General features: G+C 46.8%; 1 protein-coding gene across 5 annotated transcripts in view; it reads right to left on the bottom strand.

Annotated features, from left to right (window-relative positions):
- Positions 1–22,733, bottom strand: part of SEPTIN11 (septin 11) — a 65,592-nt gene that overhangs the window by 35,667 nt on the left and 7,192 nt on the right. For 2 of the 5 annotated variants that reach the window (XM_030492465.1, XM_030492464.1), the window contains exon 1: positions 19,759–19,915. The exons of 1 other annotated variant lie outside the window; for it this stretch is intronic. In XM_030492465.1, coding sequence (XP_030348325.1) covers positions 19,759–19,785 — 27 coding nt within the window. In that variant the 5' untranslated portion in view covers positions 19,786–19,915. Of the gene's footprint in view, positions 1–18,792; positions 18,853–19,758; positions 19,916–21,618; positions 21,708–22,733 lie in introns of those variants that run through there. 2 more of the 5 variants (XM_030492468.1, XM_030492466.2) reach the window with 2 other exon arrangements.

Raw genomic sequence — 22,733 nt, 5'->3', positions numbered from 1 at the left:
TCCAGCAGCTTGGAATTGCGAGTGGCAGCCGCTGCCATGCAGCAAGGCCACGCTCCCACAGCTGAGAGCCGCCACTGTTCCCACACCTCCAAGGCAGGCTGGCAGGGAGGCAAGGGGAGTTGCTTACATTGGCAAGCTGCAGCAGCTCCGCAGGAGGATGGAGAAAGAGGATACAGTCGCATTCTTCTGGGCAGAGGGAAGTCAGCAAAATCTGACAATTCAGAAGTGGCTGTACAGAGTGGGAATGAACATTTCTCTTCCAGGCAAAATGTTTGGCTAAAGGTCAGCACAAGCCCAGAGCACTAGCGGTTCCATTTATGCCAAGAACTGACATGAAAGACATATTCCTCCATAGTTTTCCAAAAATCAGGGACCTTCCTATTTGGAATAAAAGTGATTAATGCTTCTAGCAGCCCCTGATGTCACAAACTGCTGACCAGCAAAAAATAAATAAATAAAGAGCTGGACTTTGGGGATGATAAGGACCATATGTGCATTCCAGCAAGACTTGTAAACTCACTGAAGGGAAAAAAAAAAAAAAAAAATAATGGAGAGGAAGGAGGAAGGGAGGGGGGAAGAAAGACATAATGCGACAAACAAGAATGAAGACCATCCAAAGGCAGAGCCAAATGAGAACCAGATGCTCGCTGCTTCTCTGGCCAATTTCTCTCCTGACAGGAGGATGACATGCAACCAGCTGCCTTTTTGACCGCCTGTATGAGGTTGATGGAATAAAGTGGGAGTTATTATTCAGTGCCAGGTTCCCCAGGTTGAAACGCTCCGCTCCTCCTGTTTCAAAAAACGGTGTATGATTTATTGCAATTTCCATGTCTTTGTCTTCCGAAGTGCCACATGTGGACAAAAGCAGCACATATATCCCTTTTAGCAGCTCGAGCCTTCTGCTCTCAGCAAGATGCAGCTGAGAGAGTTGGAAGATCCTTCACACCAGCCCTGAACAAAATGTTTCAGTAGGGACTTTTTTTTTCTCTTTCAGTTTTGGTGGGGTTTTTCCCTCCCGCCCCTTTTTCCAGCCCTTCTGGCTACACAGTCCCACACCATCACAGACACAGATCTTGTCCAGCAAGAGAGCAGAGAGGAAAAAAGCAACAACAGCCATTTCCTTCTGTATTCAACTGTCATGCGCTTAAAATAGTCCTGAAAGAGCTGCATCACAGGCTGTTAAATAAGTGGATTTATACTCTGCTAAAAGCCTTTAGCTGGAGGCACAGCACAATATGGGACTGGGCACAGAGGAAGTGCGAAACTCACAGTTACACTAACACAGAGGCCGCTTGCAGGGAGCTCTCTCAGACACTGATCCTGGGCACAAGGAAGAACGAATTAACACAGACCTAGGAACAGAGGGTCTGACCCCACTGCCAAGTTTTCCTCGAACCTTCCCCAGGCTTCCACCAACTCCAGTCTCATTAGGGGTGTGAACACAACTGGTGCAAAACAGAGATTTTTAGAAAGGAAAGCAGCCCATAAGGCTTGCTTATAAAACTCTAACAAGGCAGCACTGTTCCAATACCTGAATCAAATTAGGGCCACTTCAAACACTAAAAGCAGCGGCTTTCCTTGCTAGGTGGTGCAGGCAGAGAAGAGCAGGGCTCGCTTTGCAGTTCTTTAACCCCATGTTTTCTTTCCTAAAAAACCATAGCCGTATATCAAGAGCACATTTTGTCAGCTCCTACGCAGCAAGCTCCAGGACTAAAAGGTGCCCCATATTGTGCTCTGGCTAATTAATTAGCCCTGGGACTTACTACCAGGATCTGCATTAATGCTGCGGCCTGTTGGCTGGCTCAGAGGCAGGCAGGGACACCGTGGCATGGTGCTGCCCTGCACACAGGCATGCACAGCTCTGCACAGACCCCATTTCCAAGCAGGGCACACAGAGCTGTCCATATAGAAGCATAAAGCTTCAGATTATTTATTGACCAGTTCTCTTGAGTCTGGACTAAAGAGTGCAGATTTATCACAGTAATTGCCTTCATATCATAATCCTAAGACAATACTTATATACATACGCACACACAGTTTCTTCAACGCCCTGGTACTACAGCAGTGAGGATGAACAGATCTTGCCTAAAAAATAAAATCATCATTCAGCTATGTGATTTCACATGGTCAGTGCACCACCAACTTGCCTTGGGCTTGGAGTTACTGTTGGACCTGAATAATGCAGCTAAACATACAAGTTGGAAAACCCATACCAGGACTTTTAGGGTCTCAAGCAGTGCTAGGCACACTAGAATTCCTGAGGGAAACTTCACTGGTCAAGCACTAGCAAGGAAGTGTCAATCTAGACTCAACTGGACTGAAAGAGCTGGCTCAGACCAGCTCTTCTTAAATCCATGTGACATGCACATATGACACTAAGGTTATTAAATAAAAGGCCAGAGAAAATATTTCAGATTCAGACAAGCCCAGCATTCTTACTCTCATCTGAGCACAGTTCTGAAAGTAATGCAGATAACAACCACCAAGCAGGAAAACCAAGCTTTTACTATGTTCAAGGCATGGTCAATTTAATTTTGAGCATTAAGTCAAAGCTCTTGCATCTGCTTAGAAAAGGAAAACGGACCATGCAGAGCCCCTAATGGTACATGAAGCTCTTCTAAGGTGCTACAGGAGTCATTCATCATTCATAAGGAAAGGTCAGCAATCAAAGAATATTGAGGATTACAAATAACATTGCTTGCCTTAGCATGCAGCTTTCTGCCTTCAGCAGGAGCGAAAGGAGAATTAAGTTGAACTGAATCTGTGTGCAGAGGAAAAGGTGAAGGTTTATTGAATTATTTAGCTCTGAAAGATTAGTCCCTAGACTTCAAGCTCTCAACTGACCCAACAGCAAGTGTTCCCCACTTGCCTTCAGCACGTCTCCATATTCCTGCTTTTAACAGGGAAAGCCTAAATAAAAATTTTCAGAAATAGGACATAGCTTCAAGGAGCAATTCCCCATTTTAGCTGGAGCACCTCCTTCCCTCCCCATCATTAATTTCAAATTCCTGTGGTTGCCTTGAAAGACTGTTTTGTCTTTCCAAAAATGTTCATTGGCCAGAGTTCTTCCAGAGGAAAGCATATCAGATCTAGGTTCATGGCACAGTCATAACACTGGTATCATTAGGAGGAGATGGGACTAGGAAGGCCACTCACCACCAGGCTCGTGTTTTGCTGCACTGATAGACTGCTACAGAGACTTCCCATTTCTGGGCTCGATAGGCAGTGCAAGACAAAACATTTTTCTTGCATGCAGCCAGCACAAAGGAATGTTCCCACAGTCCCCTCCACATCCATCACTTGAAGGGGCAGGATCACAAAGGCTTTGATGACCACTGCAATCCTGGTGATGCTCCAAGCCATAAAGAATCCCTGGACAGGACACCGGCAATTGCCCAACATACATGTCTGAACTCCATCAGCGCACAAGAGATAGGGTTAAACAAACATTTACAGCACCCGGAAGAAAGGATTAACTCTGTAGTCTCAAGGAATCCAAGGATGAGCTTTACAGCTCCAGTTTTTGGGTTGTGGCAGAGATAAGTGAGACCTAAACCAGCTCCATAAACATTAAAGAGCCCCACTCTGCCCCATACTATTTTTCGCCCTAAAGTTTACGTTGATCCATTCCTCCCCACAGACTAAAAAGGGAAAAGGCTTTTCTTGCGCTCCAGCTGCTCATGACTCATTACAACTAACACAATGTGAAAGATGTTACAGAACTGCTAGTCCCCACTACACCATAGGCCACCGAGGCCTCTTACACAGTACAGCCAAACTCCATTCTGCAGTTGAAGATGTCCTCTCCAAAATACGCCTTAGCCTCCACAGCAAGGAAATCCAACTTCCATTACTCCTTTTTCACCTGGGCCAGAGGAGCTAGCTATGAAGTCACAGAGATGGCCCACCAAGCTTACACCTCCAAGAGGGAAGCAAGAGACTTGAAATCTCATCTCCCGTTGGAGTCAGCCTGGGCAGCCCCAGCTAGCAACAGAGAAAACATGACTTTTTCTCCCTGTCCTCCCCAGTACATCAGACCTCCATGACTGCACACAGCAAAGCACGGATGCCATCGACTTCATCTGCTAATTACCTCAGGAGGAGCCTGAGTGAGCAAGGATACAGCCCAAATACAGCCCAAATTAAAGTGGCTATCTACCATCTGGAACAAGTCAGCCAGAATGAGGATTTGCAGACACTACAGCCAAGGCAGAAAAACCTTGTGCTGCCTCCCTGCCCTGTGCCAGGCCACAGCATGACAACTCAAGGGGACCTTGATGGTTTTGCCAACCAGCATCAGCAAGAGTCTCCTGCATCCCCGACTCTTCTCACATCATGCTTCATTGGCTGCAGGTCACAGACAGGGATAAAAAGGAGCACGTTGCTTGTGAGGCTGAACCCCTCTGAAGGCATTAGGCAAGCAGAGGCTTTTTCATAGGAACATCTTCAGATCATTCACAAAGCAGACCAACAGCAACACTGTTCCCTCCCTCCTCCAGACCCTCTGAGCACCCTTGCCTCCAACAGTGGCCCAGGCAGACACCATCACCCTAAAACAAGAGTAGGGTTTTCCCACAGGAGGCAAGCCTGGGAACTTGGCACAGCAAGGATCAATGACACCTAACAGTAGGCTCGTCTGACAAGTTCCTTTTGCAAAGACCTATTTTCTAAACACCTCTATTGTCAAGACAGGAATTCCTGTGGAATAAAATAAAGTTTCATTGGCACAATTGGGAATATACTACAATGAGGCCACCCTACAGCTCAGTGGATGCAGCAGGATCCAGAGCTGTTGGGAGCACAGGTACATCCTCCTTTCCCGCCCCCCTCAAACATACACAGCACTTGCTTACCTCTTGGCTTGCAGCTCTCAGCCTCTGAAAGGCTGGGCAAGCTTTCCCACCAGACCCAGCTCAGATCATCACATCAGGAACTTCAATTCCTGCAGTCACCTCAGCTTTCCGAGGCAACTGAAATAACAAGTTGGGAGTAATCCAGGCCTGAACTTCTTAGCAAAACACAAGAGCACATCCAGCCAGGCCCCCAAGCACAGGCAAGAGCCAAGCGATCACATAGTCATACTTAGTTCAAGAGTAGCTTCAAGATTAGCACTTCCCCAGTCTCCCTGGAAATCCAGAGAGCAAGATGCTGCCTTTGCTGTGAGGTTAAGCTCAACACTGGAAATAAAACGGTCTGTACACAAATGCAACCCAACAGAACCAACTTTTTACTGAAACCTACGCAACCTCTCCAACAACTACCGATTTTATACTGGGCACTAGACTACAGGAATATCTAAAGCCTGTAATAAAGGCAAATGTCAGGCTTAATACAAAAAACTAAGTCACAGGTGATAACTGATAACAACAGAACATGAGTGTGCAGAAAGGCTTCATAATCTGTCATGCAGACCAGGCAGCCAGCCTGGAGAAAGCCTTTCCTTGGCAACACAGCACTGGCAAACAGCAATTTCCCATCATCAGGGATTTAAACCAGATTTATTAGTTTAACCCTAATAATGCAAATAAAGCCAGATGCAAAACTGGCTTAAGCTGCTATATGTGGAAAAACCTGCCCATGACCCCCTCTCCACAAACCTCTACAGTTCCCTTTTTCCTCCTTCCCCATCCTCTGTAAGCAGAGTCAGCTCAGTGCTACCAGTTTCGTATTTTATAGCCTGCAATCTGCTTGTATGTATCTCCAGCTCAGTAGCATCAGTGAATCCCCCCAGCAAGTCTTCAAGAAGCATATCTAGATTGCAGGGGAGGAAACTCATTCTTTAAGAGATGAAACTAATCCCACATTCAACTTCCCACAAGCATCAGTTTTGCATCAACAGCCATGAAGAGAAAAAGCGCCACATTAAATTCCTGGGGCTGGGAAGGGGGAAATCTCTTCAAGACTGTCCAATATGAAAAGAAAAAACAACAAATAAACCCTCAAAGTCCCCCACTTCCCTTCATGAGAGTAGGTTCAGATGGTGCCAGGCCTTGAATCTTCAGCCAACTGGTTTGTTTTTATAAGCCTGGCTTTTCCTGGTGAACAATTCTAATTTTCACTCTAGAAAAAGCAACATACATACCCCAAAACAAAGCAGCTCAATGGGAATAGCATATAAATGCATAGCAGAAGGAAGCAAGAGAAAAATATTTCTCTCTTGGCTGTTGCTAAGTTTTATTAACACTAAGTATTATTTTCAACAACTACATGTAGAAAACAAACTCCTAAAGGAAAATACTAATAGTATTTCTATAAACAATCTTACACCAGTGGCTACATTCCAGACACTCATTAAATGCATCCTGTAACCATAAAATCCTCTTCTTAAAAATAATTGTGAGACCTTGATCCAAAACCTACCATCAACTTTAGGGGGCCCAATGCTCCAGCCATAGGAAGTTTATTCCATCAGGAAAAAAAACAAAAAAAAAGAAAAGGGGGGGGGGGGGCACATAAAACCCCAACCTCAGGAAGCTTATTGCATGCTAATGGGACATAAACCACAAAGGTTTACCAGCACTAAGAGTTCCAGCGTACAGTGGCAGGAAAGGAAATGGCTCTGTCTTCTCTGGGCTTATTCTTGAGTTTGCCCCCATGTTGGCAAGGGGAATCAGCCCTGCTGCACACTCCAAGAACTTTTGCAGTATCACCCATGCAGTAAGCTGATGACAGACTTTGCAGTCACATATTTAACAGGACAGAAGAGCAAACTGATTTATAAACCCAGGGAGGAAGAGACATATATTAACACCACCATATACACTTAATCAAATTAATTCACTTAGTGATGACTAATAGACACAGCTACACTCTGCATGGTTTCCCATGACTAATCTAAGACCCCTCTGAGAAAATACTGCATGTCCATAACTTGGCAGCAGGTTCATCATCAAGGCCTGTAATCCTATGGGCTGTGTCAGTGATTTATCATTTTCCAGGTGATTAAGAGGAAGGGGGTCCAATGGCCTTTGGCCAGCACTCAAGAGCTATGACAGTTAGCAGGCATAGTTGTCATTTGGTAAATCCCTGAGCTCTGGACATCAGACAGAACTCCCCTTAGAATCTATCACAAAACATAACATTAAGCTTTATACCTTTTGACTTGATCAAAGTATGGAGACTTGCATCTCAAAATGAACGAAACCTACTTTCTAGTCCCTGGATTTTTCCCCCCACACCTATTACCATCAGTAAGGGGGTTTTGGGTCATCCCCCCCCACAGTTCCAGGAACAGCTTTCCTAGAGTTATTTTTTTCCTAAGCTCTCCATCCCAACACTGTCCCTGGCAGAGCCACGTGTTCAGTGATCTCATGGTCTACGTCAAAGCTCCAGAACATTTGAGGATTACATTGCATTTCAACCTGTCTGCTATGAAGACCAGCATTTGTACCTAGAGGCAGGAGGCAGTCATTTACACACATAGTAGGAGCAACACTCAGCCTGGAAATGGGAGCGGAGAAAAACCAAGAGAAAACCCTGTGCATTACAGCCAACATTCATTTAAAAATGAGTACATGCTTTATCAGGACATGAGGTCTTCAACCAGAGGTCAGTGAACTTGCATCTAGCTGGTGACTGAGCCCCACAGTGGCAAGGCAGAGGTTCCCACTGTTCTCACTGTTCAGCAGTGAGCTCTCACCACCAGCACAGCCTCTGCAGAGCTCCAGCAAGGGCACGGTGGGCAGCACTCTGCATCAGCCATTCCCCTACAGCTGACAACCACAGGCTGACCTAGCAGGTTTCCGAGTGCCCCCTCTCAGGGAATAACACCCTGCCAGCCCCTGTGGGTCTTTGAGGAGTTTCTGCTTGGCAGGTTTCCATATCCAGCCTCCTCGAACAAACCTGACACAGGAGTTTCATCCTCCTGTCTGACAGCCATACCTCCTCCATCCAGTAGCTCAAGCCATGAACTACAAAATGTTCCAGGGCTCTAACACCAGGAAAATAGCCCTGCAGAAGGCAACCATGCCAGCTGCCCAGACGCAAGCACTGCTCTGTGATGTGAGCACATCTGGAGGCATAAGGTGCAAACACTCAACAGGTAACACAGATTAACTACATCAAGTCTTCTTCTGTAATTATTCTGAAAGGAACAAAGATTCTCACAGCTAAATGGTGCACATGAACTTTTGCAGAGAGACAGACTCCGAGGGCTCGCAGAGGGGTAGCTATCATCTGAAGTGCTCCTCAGGCGTGAGGATACACTTCTTTATTAGAACCAACATGAGGGGAAAATGCCAGACTTAAGTGGTGTTTTCAGCCTGCCACAGATCAGCTGCGTGAGCAGAGAGCAAATAAACCATGAGTGGGAGGCAAGCACCAACACTACACGTTGTCAAAGGCTTCCCATCCGCATACCAAAGCTCCCTTGTGAGCTGGACCTTTGGCTTCTGCAATCTTCGTGACAGTTTAATTAAAAGCAGGAGACTGAAAAGCTGGAAGCAGGCAGGGGAGTGCTGCAGCGTTCACATCTGGCTCTCAACTTTGGTGCCAAGGCAAGGTTTCCATTTCTTCAGCTGCAGAAAAGGCACCCAGCACCAAGCTCCCAAGCCAGATAACAGGTCTGAAATGGTACCGAGCTGCCTTGGAGCTCTGAGATCAAGTGACCTGGCATTTGCCCAGAGTCCAACTGCTTGAAACAAGGGAATTGTCTTCCCAAAGGAAAGGGATACTGCAAAGGCTGCTTGGGAAAAGCTGGTAGCTGAAAACATCTCCCTGCATTGCTTCCACTTCTTGTTTTATACATAAAGACAACTCATATTTAATACATTTCTGCTTACTTCAGAATATGCTGCCCAGTGCTGCTCTGCAGAAGGGTTAGTCTTTAGGAACTAAGTGTAACACTTCCAAACATTAGCCTGAGCTAATCCAGTGTTATTTTTCCTGAAGCAGGCCGCTGCTCACAACACCGTTGGCAGAGATTTGCAAATCACTTGCATTCACCCACGTGCTCGCTGGAGTGGTGTTCTTCCAAAAATCATAAGTTATTCCATACACAGGCTGCTGCACCATCCGCTAGCCATCAATGCAGCCCTGCTAAAAGGTTAAACTGGAGCCAGTATCCACATCCCCAGAGGAGTTCATGTCGGCCACCATATTCTGCTTTCACTGTCCACCCCAGTCACATTCACATTTTAAAGGAAAGCAAAAGCTGTCAGATCCAGATGTACTCTTAATTTCTCCCTCCTGTCAAGACTTGTGCTATAACAATCCATGCCACTCCTTGTAACAGACTGGGGGTAAATTAAACCCACACTTGCAATGTTATTCTGTGATACACCCCAAAAGGGAACAGAACAAATTCACTAGTGTACTTACTACCCACCTGAACAATCAAGCTGCTTGGACTTCTCCCAGACAGTCCAGCTAAACACATAGTCGGTAGAATTCAAAGTCTCGCAACCTTATGACTACAGACAAGACATACTGTACTCCACTTTGTTGAAATACATAGCTCAAGGATAACTTTTGGAAGCAAACAATGGAACGTTTTGCAAGGCTGTTTATTCGAGTAACAGTAATGAGCAAGAGGATTTGCCATTAGCTTGTGTCTCCTGCAGTTACTTTCTGCTGTAGCTTTGTACACTTATTACTCAGATTTCTCATCCTCTTTCTCCCCTAAGAGGTGTCACTCCAAAGAAGCGTGATCTAGTGCTCAAGTGCACCTCTCATCCCACCACCTTGTCAGGAGAGTGCAGAGGTAGCTCACAACAGGCTGCTATCCCTCACAGCAGACCACTGGGCAGTGCATGGCCCCATTAGCTAGGGTCCCACACAGTGCACAGGCTGCCCACAACAGATCCTATTCTCTAGGTTCAATTTCAATGCCTCTTTTTTCCTGGAAGCACCAGGAACAGCAGCAGGGCACAGCAGGTATCCCTCTGTAAGCAAAGCACTGAGCTGTTTAGCTTGGCTAACTAACTATGCCAGAACATACTATGTAACAGCTGAGCACAAGTCGAACACAGAGCAAGAACAACTGACAGATGAGCAGGATTGCTGCTGAAAGAGTGGGCTCCACTGCACTGTGCTTCAACTCTGTGCAGCAGCAAGGCTATAAAGACTTCACAGAGCAGGTAAATCCTGTCACAACTTTATGGAGCCAAACTGAAGGATTTGGGAAGACAAATGTACCTAAAGGCAAATTCAGCCTGCTCTGAGCAAGCGTTTCCTGCAGAGGACTAGGCAAGATGAGTTCACATGAAGCAGCTCCCTGCTCTGACATGTTCCACGACTCCAAGCGTTGCAGACCTGCCTAACCCAAAACTGGGGCACAATTCCTATGTGCAGTGCACGTTTTTGCCCCTGGCTCGAGTTATTTAATGAGAAATACCAAAGCAAGTGATGTGCTGCTGCATATTCCTTATTAGCACAGCAAAGGATGGAGATGCAGCAGTCTCCACCTCTGCATTGCTCAAGGTGGTAAGTAACACCTGAAGCCACAAGCAGCACTGCATGGGTTGCTTACACCCCAGAGCAGCTGGGGTCTGACAGGTAAATAACTGGTCTGGGAACTTAAGCCTTCAAAGAAGAAAGATAATGCCCAGCTCTTGCTCCCCTCCTCTCATGACTGTCCAGGAGAAAGAGCTGGGTTTGTACATGCAGCATTAAGGTTCCCACTCTGCACACCACAGTAACAACACAGCACAAGAGCCTGGTCCTGTGCAGGCTAGTGCATGTTGACCTCAGGACAGCCAGTGCAGGCAGGAGAACAGCCCTTCTTTGGGTGCATGATGGTTTTACTCGCATCTCCTTGGACCCCGAGCCTCAAGAGCAGACTTGCACAATCTTCCTACTTTTATAGAAGCCAGGAGGATGGCACCAATCCAGCCATCTCCATCCTCCTTCCTACAATTCAGCACCACTGAAGCCGAGACACAGGGTCATGACCCTCCTCTGCAAGGCACTGCATCAGCCAGAAATACCAGGTCCTCTGCCCTGAACAGCTTTCCATTGCCAAGACATTTCAGCAAACACAGTTCAGAAAAATACCCATTTACCACAGCTGGTGTGGATGAGGACAGCACCTGTATGCTCTTCTCTAAGGACTCCCTACTGTCTATTTTACACAGGGACCAACCACCTATTTCACACCAGAAACATCAACCAATTTTTTTGCCTGTGTGAACTTTATCCTTCCCTTCCCTGCATGTAAGCTGTATCATAGCTAGCCTGCCTGGATTTATCGTTCCAGCTTTCTGGCTCATCCCACTGGAAGAAATCATCAGGTTGCTCAGGCTATTAAAAAATACTGCATTCCTTAGGTTATATCAAAACCAAGTAATGCACATCCCATTGAAAAATGGTTTTCTGAGCTCCATTCCTGGCAAGGCCAAACCCAGGGAGGGGAGGTAGCTGTTGGTAACAGACACTAGTCACACACAACTTCAAATAATGTTTTTGTTTAAACAGCAAAACCAAGGCACCCCTGGCTTTCATGTTTAAGTGGTTCTGGCCTACAACAGAGAAACTCACCATCTCTGAGGAATGCTTTACGTGAAAAATTGCCCTCAATTGCATTTACGTAAACCCAGAGAAACAAGGTCAGAGGAGTTATTCCCACTGCTCACTTTTAAACCCTTCTTCCTTATGGAAATTACTTTTTAATTCTTCCTGAAAAAAAATAACTCATATTACCCTATTTGAATAGTTATTTTTGTGACAGTGTTTTTAATTAAAAGCATTAGTCTGGTAATGCTTCTGTGCCACAAGATCCCATTGGATTTGGTGCAACAGTGGTAGGTTTGTAAAGGTGACTGTGGCCATGCTAATTCATTGATCACAGATTTGCACCTTACAGAAGGAAGGGAATTATCACCTGCTTTACATGTGGAGGAAACAAAAGCATTTGCCCAAGACCACGCAGCAAATTAGGAGCCAAAACACTTGCAGCATGCCAGCCACACAAGCCCTGATCCCAAGTGGCTCTTGTAATTAATGCTCTAATAATTAATAATTGCATAACTCCAAGTGCTGAATAGCAAAAGTGATTTCCAGCAAGATGAATATGCAGCTACCCGGAAACACAAAAGCCAAGGTCCCCTGACACTACTACTTTTTGGCAATTACACATCAGATGCCAAACTAAATGGTTCCAATTGCTCAGTGACCATAAACTGTGCATCCCAGAAGGTAAGGCACTTCAAAATAACTTGTTTAGTTTCAGCTTTCAACCCAGCTTCTTTGTAGTTCAGAGCACCACAGAGGGGATACCACTGCCTCGCTGAAGAGCTGCCCCAGGCTGGAAGGAGATACACACAGGTTCTGCCCAGTGAGAAGCAGCTCCCAGATCTAGTGCCACTTTCCCCCTCCACTGGACACCAGGGACTTGTGCTGCAACCACTGAACCCCCAAGATAAAAAAAGCTTAAATTAGGTCAAACGCTCCTGGAAAATGCCAGTTAATTTATATATAGCAGATTGCACTTGGATGTCATTTAATCTCAGCTTGCTGTTGTCAGATACTAGCTGAAATTCCCTGCTTTGCTTCGTCTGCCATACTAAAGTGCCACGTATTCAATATTAATGAGACAGATGAAACAGAAAGAGACTAGGCTGGCGCTTTCTGTGATAAAAGATACTTTGTGACAGGACAGCATTCATTTAGGAGCATTAAGGATTTTTCCTGGCTTGGAACTTACACACAACACACAGAAAATGAACAAAACCATTTTCAAATGTAATTAAAAATGTTTATCTTCTGATTCTATACACTCACAAAAGCATAACCATTGATTCATTGTTTCTTCTGTTAAAAACAGCAGCAAGGTGAGTTACCTGGCCACAACTAGGGAAAGCTGCTCAGATAAAATCGCTGACACAGGATTTGAAAAACGACTCTTCTTCCCCCCAACAGTGTCTACACCCTTGCGCTTACACGCGGCCAAAATATTTCAGAACACAGAACTGTGACCAACCAAGAAACAAGAGGCACAATGAGACCTTCTATAGCTCAACCTGGCCGTGAAACAGATTTGGGGGAGGAAAAGCAGCAGCCAAGGATGTGATGGTGAAGTGGTGGGATTTACCACCAGAGCAAGTCACCAGACTATTTAGCAAAATCCCTGCTCCTGCTCAGGTCCTGACACAAAGATTTGGGGAGTGCATATGTTCAGCCCCAGATGGCTGTGTTAAACCTTATAATCACTGCAAGCATTTGCAGCTAGAAATATACCTGCTCACAGTATGACAACCTAATCTTTTAGCTGTGAAAACTGAGAATAAACGAGAACTGTTTCTAGTTCTTTAATTCTGAAACTTCTGAAAATATCAATCTTGACATCTCAAATTAGGAACAAAACAAAACCAGAGACTATTGAAATATCATTAGCCATGCTGTTTCTAAGTTCATTCTGCAGATATCCAAAAAACTTAATTCTACCAATTAAAACAAAAGGACATAACAGGAAAAAAGCAAAACCTTTCATCATATGAAGAAGCAAAAAAATGGAAAATCCAACTACACTTATGCAAGGCCTCTTTACTGGCAACCCTGCACATTTCCTACACACATCTGGAGGATGTAGGGTAATCCATGTTATTGCAGAGAGATGCCAAGAACGAGTGTCAATGATAACCAGATACATTCACCTTTCCAGGCTGCAAATTTCTTTTTTCCAAGCTAGGCTGCTGCCTGCCAAATTTTGTCCTGGAAATACAGAGCCAGGACCATCAGCCTGCTATCCTTCATTCATCTGGAAGCTGCCAAGAGCTCCTAGGCTGACTCAAGACTGGAGGAGGTGGGTTTTCACGGGGACTGAAAGATTTGCATGCTTTAAGAGGCAAAGATCTGTCTGTGGCTACAAGTGGGAACCCCTCTCTGAAAGAATAAATGCAGGCTTCTAATTTCATCTCTACTGCAGTTTGTGCTCTTGTGCTTTTCTTCGAGTCAGTCACTGTGCTGCCCTGTGGAAGAGGGAAAGACAAGCTCATGCTGTCACCAAGCAAGCCATCTACCAAACTCGCTCCTCTTCCCACCTTCATTTTCTTTACAGACAAAAACAGCGGCTGCCACCACCAGACCGTCAGAAACTTAACTCAAGCCATGTTAATGTGCTTAAGCAAAGTATTTTGCACACTTCGTGCTTACAACACATCCCACAAATAGATTCTGTTGGGTCTTATACAGGACACTGTACTTAGCATCCAGTTATGCCCCGGCAAAACAGACTTTGCTGAACACCTTCAGATCCACAAACAACCGCAACAGTCCTGCAAATTATGTACAAATATCCCCTTCAGGATTCAAAACACTGTTTCTCCCCTTCCACTCCCACCATGCAAGAGAGGTTAGTATAATTTCTGAATTAGACATGAAATGCATGTAGACTTGCAGAAACAATTCATATTAGAACTACTCCTGTGCACAGCAATCAGTTCTCAGGAGCCACTGGCAAAGCAGGCAACATATGTGGCAAACCCAAAATGTTTCTAAAACAAGTCTAAGTCTTTTCTATTAGCTTCTGCCAAGTATTCATGACCAGATCCAGTAAAGAAATAAACCACAACTACAGTTGTTCTTCAGTAACATATTTCCAGCAGCTAGATCCCATCTGAAAATAAATCTGGGATGCAGAAATGGTAACAGAAAATCCAATTAGATAATAGGAAGATCTAAAGAAGCTGTAAGCTGAAATGGAAAAAACAACAACAAAAACCCCGACACAAGTAAGAACCACCCCCAAAACCAGTAGTAGTCTGCTCTTTGCCACCACCTTATGTGGGATGCTACTAAAGAAAACAAAAAGCCTAAGCCTGCAAGAAAAAGATTCAGCTCCTCCATATTTTCAGCAACTTCAAAGGCTCTAACAGCAAATTCAGACAGGCACAGTCTGGATTTTAAAATAAGGAATCCTAAAGATAGCTCAAGATATATGAATTGCAGAGCTCAGCAAGATAATTGTACTATTAGTGAAATGCCAATAATATCCTTTGGACTGCATTTCATCCAACAGTGGGTATCACTTATGCTGGACAAGCAGAGAGCACAGTCACAGGGAGAAAGCTTGCAGAATGGCTGAGTATTGCTAATGGAAAACCACAGGGAGCTCTTCCTCCTTCTCATGGCTCTTCCTTGTCTGCCTCATCAAGGCCAAGCGGGCCTTGCCTACCCCCACAGTAACCATACCTGCCCAGGCTGCAGATGAGAACAGCTCCGGCATCTAAAGCAGCACAGTGTTGTAGAGGAGGGGGAAAGGTATCCGCATGTAATGAAGTAGCCAAGAAAGATCATCTCTTATTACCACCTTACTGAAAGCATCACACAGTGGCACACAAACTAGCACTTATAGGGAAAATGAAGAACATTTTGGGTAGATTTTTGTTACTGTTGCTCTTAGCTAAGACAGCAAGATGCTGAACTTGGTTTTCTGCCTCCGATCTCAAGCATTCTCCACCAGTGTTAATGCCCAATGCCAACAGCCCCATGGTGTTTGTCTGAACCATTATTAAGCATCACTTATTAGAGTAGGCTGGAGAGCTGTTCGCAGAGCTGTAAGGCAGCTAGATAGTGTACCTAAAAAAAGCTTGAAGCACTACTGTGGGGATTTTTTGTTTCTTTTTGCATCACCTGGCTGCATCTAACTGTTCTAAGCTGAAACAGCTTCAGTAGCTTTTCCTGCAAGAGCCTGTAGCTTATAGGGCTGAAGCCTGGAGCTAAACCAAGCTAACAAAGAGGCTGAACAAGGCAGAAGCACTTGCCAAGCCAAGGGAAGACCCTGTCCCCTTGGCACCTCTCCTACAAAGTAAGACATAAGTCACTGATCAGCACAGAGCCCATGCTCTCAGCAATATGTCGAGAGGGAGAGGCTCACCAAGGGCACAACAGAAGCGACAACCCTCAAATGGCTCCAGAGCAGGCAGCAAGCCAGCAAAGCCATCTCTCTCAGGGGCTCTAGGGGTGGGAGGGGGACATATTAAACATGCCTCAGCTCTGAATAAATATTTTACTTCTCAGATTCATGCTGCTTGCTTAATCAATCCCCATCATTGTTTCAGAGGCCCTACATAGACACTGAAATCAATCCCCCATGATTTCATCCACACAAAATAAAGATTTTTCACGTATCTCCATCAGATCCTGACTCCACGTCAGCTCACTTCATGCTGGAAAAGCTAGAGGCTCGATGATTGTGGTGGGCTGGACACATAACCTGCCCCACAACTGATGCTGTGCTGAAAACAAGGCAAGGAGAAGGCAGGTTCCCACCATTGTTAACATCAACAGAAGCAACAAGAAACACCTGAAAGAATTTCATACTGCAAACAAGGCACCGAGGTGAACAAAGGAAATGAAGAGTTCACAAACTAAGAGTCTTGTGTGCACCACCCAGGTCTGCTTCCCTTGGTGCAGGTGGCTGAGCCAGGCCAGGACCTAAAAGCCACACACAGCAGGTGAAAGCAGGCAAAGAAGCCAAATCCCATGCCCCTGGCCATCTCAGCAGCCCCAGCAGTGCCATCCAAGCCTGCAGCATTACCCCATCCGCTGGGAGGAGAGTCCATAGCCCCACAATGCTCTCTGGAGGATACCAGGCAGCTGGGACAGCTCGGCCTTGCAGTTAACTTGGAAAGGGACAAGCTGAAGAGTAGCCAAGGCACTGCTGACCTGTGCCTGGAGCACAGCCATCCACTCCCTGCCTGAGAGTTCAGCTCTGACCCTCCTTGGCCCCCAACCTCACTCTGTCTCAGCTCTCCACCTGCAATCACACCTTCATCAGTGAAGACGACCAGCCACTTGGCTAGCAAGAGCACAGGTTACCCCTTTCTTAGTGCCCATCTCATTGTCTAAACCCAGTGGCATGGTGGCTGTGCTCCAAAGGCTCTGTCCCACAGCTCCTGCTGACCCTGGGGTCTCTGCTACTCAGAGAAAGACAATGCACATAGAGTCTTCAGCTCCATGAGCCCCGCTCTACCTTCTCATCTCCCTCTTTCATTCCCTCCCCTCCATGGAAACTGGCAGTCTCTCATTATCAAGTATTTTTAAAACAGATGGAAGAATATACTGTGCTGTTTTAATTTCTCAGAAACCATTTTCCATGTTTCCCACGTAAAATTTGTATTCCAGCTTCATTCTTCATCAATTTTTTGTTTGACTTGGAGGGGAGAACAAATTAGTATATACATATGAGTAAACATTAGTTTTGCTCCTTTAGTCAGGCCAAGCTATAATTCTGTAAGCACTTAGGATAAGCAAATTAAGAGAATGGTAGGGAGGACAGAGCCCTCTTCCATGCTTCAAACTACTGAGAAACCATCTAGCACTGGTCAAGATGCTGGGAATTAACCCAGGAGAAGGAAGGGAGTCCACTGCCCAGCACATCTCGACATTTTGCAGAATGCAAGTGGCTTATCTCACACTGAGCCGATATGTATCCTTCCATCCTGACATATGTTTAAGCATATGCATGGCTTTCATCAGCTGAGAGGTCCCATGGCAGCTCCCAGCACCAATCATGCCAAAACTCTGCTTATGCATGCCTTTATATTTGCATACCGAGATCCATTTCCATTAAGTCAAATGAAATTACAGGCAGTGCAGTACACATGTGCTTTCACATCTGTGGGATCAGGGCCCTCAAATGAAAGCCGCCCATCCCACCAAAACACGCCCTGCTTGCCTGCAATTAAACACAGGCACTTCAGAGCAGTTCACTCAAGTTATTTTTTATGCATGCTTTTACAATTAACATAATGTCATATCCTGCCAGGACATAAGAGGTTGTGACTCAGGAATGTTATCATCGATTTCAGTCAAAGTGACTTGCTTTTCGTTTCATTCCTTCTCTTTTCTTTCCCCCTTCCTTTAATTCTACCCTCCAACAAGGCAGATAGCACTCAGGGCCCTTATAAAATATTATTATATTGAAAGCTTGATAGGCCAATATTCATCAGTCTTGCTTTAACGTATAATTAACTATTTCTTCGAACTCCCTACCACCCCCAGCAACAACAGTAGCATGCAAAGCAGTAGCAGAGAGGATTAGATAAGAAGCCACCTGAGACAAAACACCCCCAACATCTACCAAATACCAGCCCACTGTCCTTTCTTCTCTTATCATCCGAAGACAAGACAACTCTCTTCTCCAAAAGCACCAATTTGATTCTGGAGGATGAACATCTGCCCACCAACTGCTTGCAAGGAAGCCGAGTGCCCTTCCCTCTCCCACACACACATGGTTTTCACACCAGAGGATGCTTTATTCTGCAGTCAGTCCCACTGGACTGGGATCACTGGCACTCAAATATGGATTTAGTTTAACTGGTGTAAAACCCTCTGCAGATGCTGTTTGGAGATTGCTTGTGAACTTCAATTAACCAAAACTGTGAGAGGCTGAGTTCAATATAATGACAGAAAAATAAAGCAAAAGACATAGTCAAGAACAAACATCAACCATGTCGTGCAGTAAGGCATGCTCCTGAGCCTATTCGTGTTGCAAGGTTGCTGCTCTACACAAAGCAAAACGGCTCTGCTTGGCAATACCCTTCAGCTTGCCTTAAAAACCAGCTCAAGTAATGATTTCAATGCACCTTCTTACACTGAAAGACAAACTTTCATTTCCAAGCATGCTTCAGACTTTAAGATCAAGGAACCATTTCAGAAGCTTCACAAACAGCTGGAATACTTCATAGGTATTCTGTTAACAAACATCAGCTCTTTTTTTGCTTAATCTCATTACTTCCCACCTCCAGTAACACCACAAACCCCATCTTCATGTATTTGCTTTGCTACATCAGAATATCCACACAACCCCGCAGATCCATAAGCGTATAATAAAGCTCAGAGAAACTGTCTCACCCTGGTCACATGTTGAACGCAGACCATGTGCTTATTACAAGAAGGAGCCACATTCAAGTCCTCTGCTCACGGGCAACATCTGTTTCACCCGCAAGCACTGAAAAAGTTACTGGGAAGTCGGTCAAGTCTCTCTCCCTCCCCCGGCCGACGATGCACAAAAGTGCATTCAGTCTGGTCACGGTGGAGTTTCATTCACGTTTCTGCAAGCTGGATGCAAGGCAGATGGTTTTGGGGTTTTTTGGGGGGGTTTGTTTTTTTTTTTCTTGCCGGGAATAGCATCTGTTAGTTTTTGTGGATTTAGTGGGTTTTGGGTTGGGTTTTTTCCCCCTTTCCTTTATAGGGGAAATCTTTTGCCTTTTTCAACATGGATGTAAAAACCTCCTGGCCACCACATCCCCAGAAACGCGGTCACGTTGGAAGATGCGGAGCACGCGTGTGCCTCGGAAGACTCCCACGCCGGGATCTGCACCACTGTTCCCGCCGCAGCCGAGCGTCTGAAGCCTCTTCCCGGGGGCTGCTGTCCACCGCGTACGAGGCACAGCCCTCCCCACTTCCCAGCTTTCCTTCCACGGGAATCGGCAGAGCAGAAACACCCGCAGCCAGACACCGAACGCGGCCCCAGCCCCGACGGGAGCAGCCCTGGGACAACCGCGGTGCCTCCCCGCCGCTTCAAGCGGAGGACTCCGGGAAGAGCTGCCCGCCGCCGGGCCCGGCCCCGCAGCAACAAAGACCCGCGGCCCCGCACCGGGGCGAAAAAGTTTTGCGCGACCCCCCGGGCCCTGGGAAGGGGCACAGGCGGCGGCACCTCCGGCCTCGCACCCCGCGACCCTCCGCACTGCACCCCAGGCACCGCACCCCGCCACCCGAGCGCTGCACGCCGCCGCGCTGGGGCAATGCCCCGCCGGCCCCGCCTCGCGCTACTCATCCTCCCGCCCCGCAGCCGCCGCTGCCCGCCACAGCACCCACCGCCGGTCTCCCCACGGCCACGGCCATCGCGGTGCAGTGTGCTGCGCTCCCCGGCCCGCCGCCGCTCTGCGCTGGCTGCTAGGACTGCAACATGGCCACCCGGCGGGGAGGGCCCATGCGCAATGCAAAGGGGCCGGGCGGCGAGGCGGGATCCCCCCGGCCCTCCCCTGGGGGCGCCGGCACCGCCCCGGCCGGCTGCGGCCCCGACACCGCCCGGCGGACACCGAAAGCCCCAGAGGGCCGTGCCAAGGCTGCCCTCGATCCCCGGCAGCAATGGCAATGAATCCGTCTCTTGGCCGCGCTGCTCGTCCCCCCAGCCCGGCTGGCCTGCGGGGGGAAACTCGGCTCCCCTCCGCCCGCTGTCCCCCAGCCCGGCCGCTTGTACCGTCCCCTCCACCCGAAAGCGTCACGCTGTCCAACACCAGCAGCCCCACAGCAATGGGGGTACAGCTCAAAGTAGACACCCATCTACTCCAGGGACCCTGTCAAAGGGATGGCCAGGAGGTCCTCCTACCAGTTTAGTTAAAAAGGAGGATGGGGGTTCAGTGGAGAGATACTTACAACAGGGGCTCAGACAGGAGCTACCCCAGCTGGGGCTGTTTGCCAACAGGAGCCCCTAAAGCCCTTGTACAATGACACAGAAGGGAAAACCAGGCACCTCATTTCTCTGAGCTCTCTCCTGCTGCCAAGCACACTCATGCTTTGTTTTTAAAAAGCTGGGTACACCAAACTACAGTCACAGCAGCCAGGTACTCTCCCCCTCCAGTAAGTGATTTCTAGGGGTGAAGTGAAGCATAGCCAGCTCCAAGCTGCTCCAACTGGCATTCTTCATAAATATATATAAATGTTTAATATCTTGATGTTAAGCATGATAATATACCCCTTTACCTGCAAAGGTGGGAGTCTTAGGGCTAAATTCAATACATCTGCTCGCAAGTCATCAACCAAGGCAGTGGTGAATGGCCCTTCAAGGCATAAACCCCCAAAAGGCTACAAAAGACAGAGACTCAATTTGTCACACTTATGAAAGATGTGCAGAATTACAGACGTACCAGAGCTACCCCCATATGTGAACATCCACAGAATCAAAACAAAAAAGCCAAAAGCCTAAAGGCTGAGAGCACCTCCTACAAGGAAACAAGCCAGGACAGCAAATAAGCAGACCTCAGCAAAACGCTTACTATCTGTACACCATTCAAACTGAAGCTTTTACCTTTTCACTCCAAAAGCCATTTTTGCAGCACTATGAAGAAACACGTGGTTGGTAGAGAATTACAAAGTCCAGGCACTTCCTTCTTGCAGCTCTTCTCATCATGCTTTGAAGGACTCAGGAGCTGGCATTTAAGCATGGTGACCACTGCCTGATCCTGCAGCCCCCTTCTGAACAGAAACCTAAGGAAGCCCATGAGCACCACCTGGCACTGCTCCTCCCCTGGGGCAGCAGCCCATAGCTGGGTATAGTTGCAGCCATCAACACCAATGGGGTTTCTGCCAGTAAGATTTTGCAAGGATGGTTGGTGCGGTGCCTTTGTTACACTAATGTGTTAGGCGTTACTGCTCATATCCCAGGGAGGATGCTATATTAAACTCACGTTATTGCTCTTGTAGCAAATTCGTCCTGCATGCATGGCTCCAGGTGAGGAGGTGCTGAGTGTGCCTGTACTAGGAAGCGTGCTCGGACCAGTGCAGCCTCTAGTGGAAATCTGATGATCCTATCTAAAAAGTTGCCCTTATTGCATCTCCTTGGTGAGGGAGACAGCTTCCCCTTGGTGAATTAGAGGCATGCAGGGTGCTCCTGCATCAGTGTAACTTAACTAACACAAAGATCTTCTGCATCTGCAAAATCCTAATGTGACTCACCCTTCCTTAGCCTGAAGCTGGGAGAGCTGTGGCTGAGTTTTCTCCATCATATTCATGCATACAGACCTTCCTGGCTACGGCTATTCAGGCTGAAAGAGAGGGAAAAACCAAATAACAAGACAAAGAAACATTCTGCTGCCCTTCCAGATCACAGCCAGGATAATTGCCTGCATTCCTCATGTTCAGCAGGAAGAAGCAGACCCCTTGCTCCTGAAAGTTTCATAGCTGCTGCCAACAAATTTGTACCTGTGCAAAGGGAATTCCCAGTTCCTCGTTTTAGAGCCCCTGTGGGGCCTGTCTCCATTTTTCCAAAGCTGTTTTGCATCACTTTGCAGACAGGGCACACCGATGCTTTAATTACCTTTTGTGTCAGCTGCAGGACCATTTGTAACATTACTCAGGATGAGAAAATCCACAAGTAAACACAGAACTTTGGTTAACTTACAAAACAAGCCAAAAGGCTAAAAGCTGAGAGCACCTCCTGCAAGTAACTGTTAACTGTTTAGAAACAAACACAGCTATGTAGCTCCCTAAAGGCCACATCTTCCTGCATAACAACAGGACTAAGCGGTAGACCGATTTTTTTTGTTTTAATGTTGCAGTAATGCTGATCCTGCCTCCGTTTTGTGGTCAGCACTGCTCACAACTTGCCTACAAAAGGGTAAAGAGACATGGGGCTGTTGGAGCAAGTCCAGAGGAGGGCCACGAGGATGATCAGGGGCTGGAGCAATTCCCATATGCAGACGGGCTGAGAAAGTCGGGACTGTTCAGCCTGGAGGAGAGAAGCTGTGTGGAGACCTCAGAGCAGCCTTCCAGTATCTGAAGGGGGCCTACAAGGATGCTGGAGAGGGACTCTTCATCAGGGATTGTAGTGATAGGACATGGGGCAATGAGTTCAAGCTTAAACAGGGGAGATTTAGGTTACATACAAGGAAGAAATTCTTTACTGTGAGGGTGGTGAGGCACTGGAACAGGTTGCCCAGAGAAATGGCAAATGCTCCATCCCTGACAGCGTTCAAGGCCAGGCTTGACACAGCCTTGGGTGACATGATCTAGTGTGAGGCATCCCTGCCCATGGCAGAGGGGTTGGAACTAGATGATTTTAAGGTCCTTTC

This window comes from Strigops habroptila, chromosome 7, assembly GCF_004027225.2.
Source record: "Strigops habroptila isolate Jane chromosome 7, bStrHab1.2.pri, whole genome shotgun sequence".
Lineage (NCBI taxonomy): Eukaryota > Metazoa > Chordata > Aves > Psittaciformes > Psittacidae > Strigops > Strigops habroptila.
The sequence above is the reverse complement of the archived record's forward strand: the minus strand, read 5'-3'. Positions and strand labels throughout refer to the sequence as shown.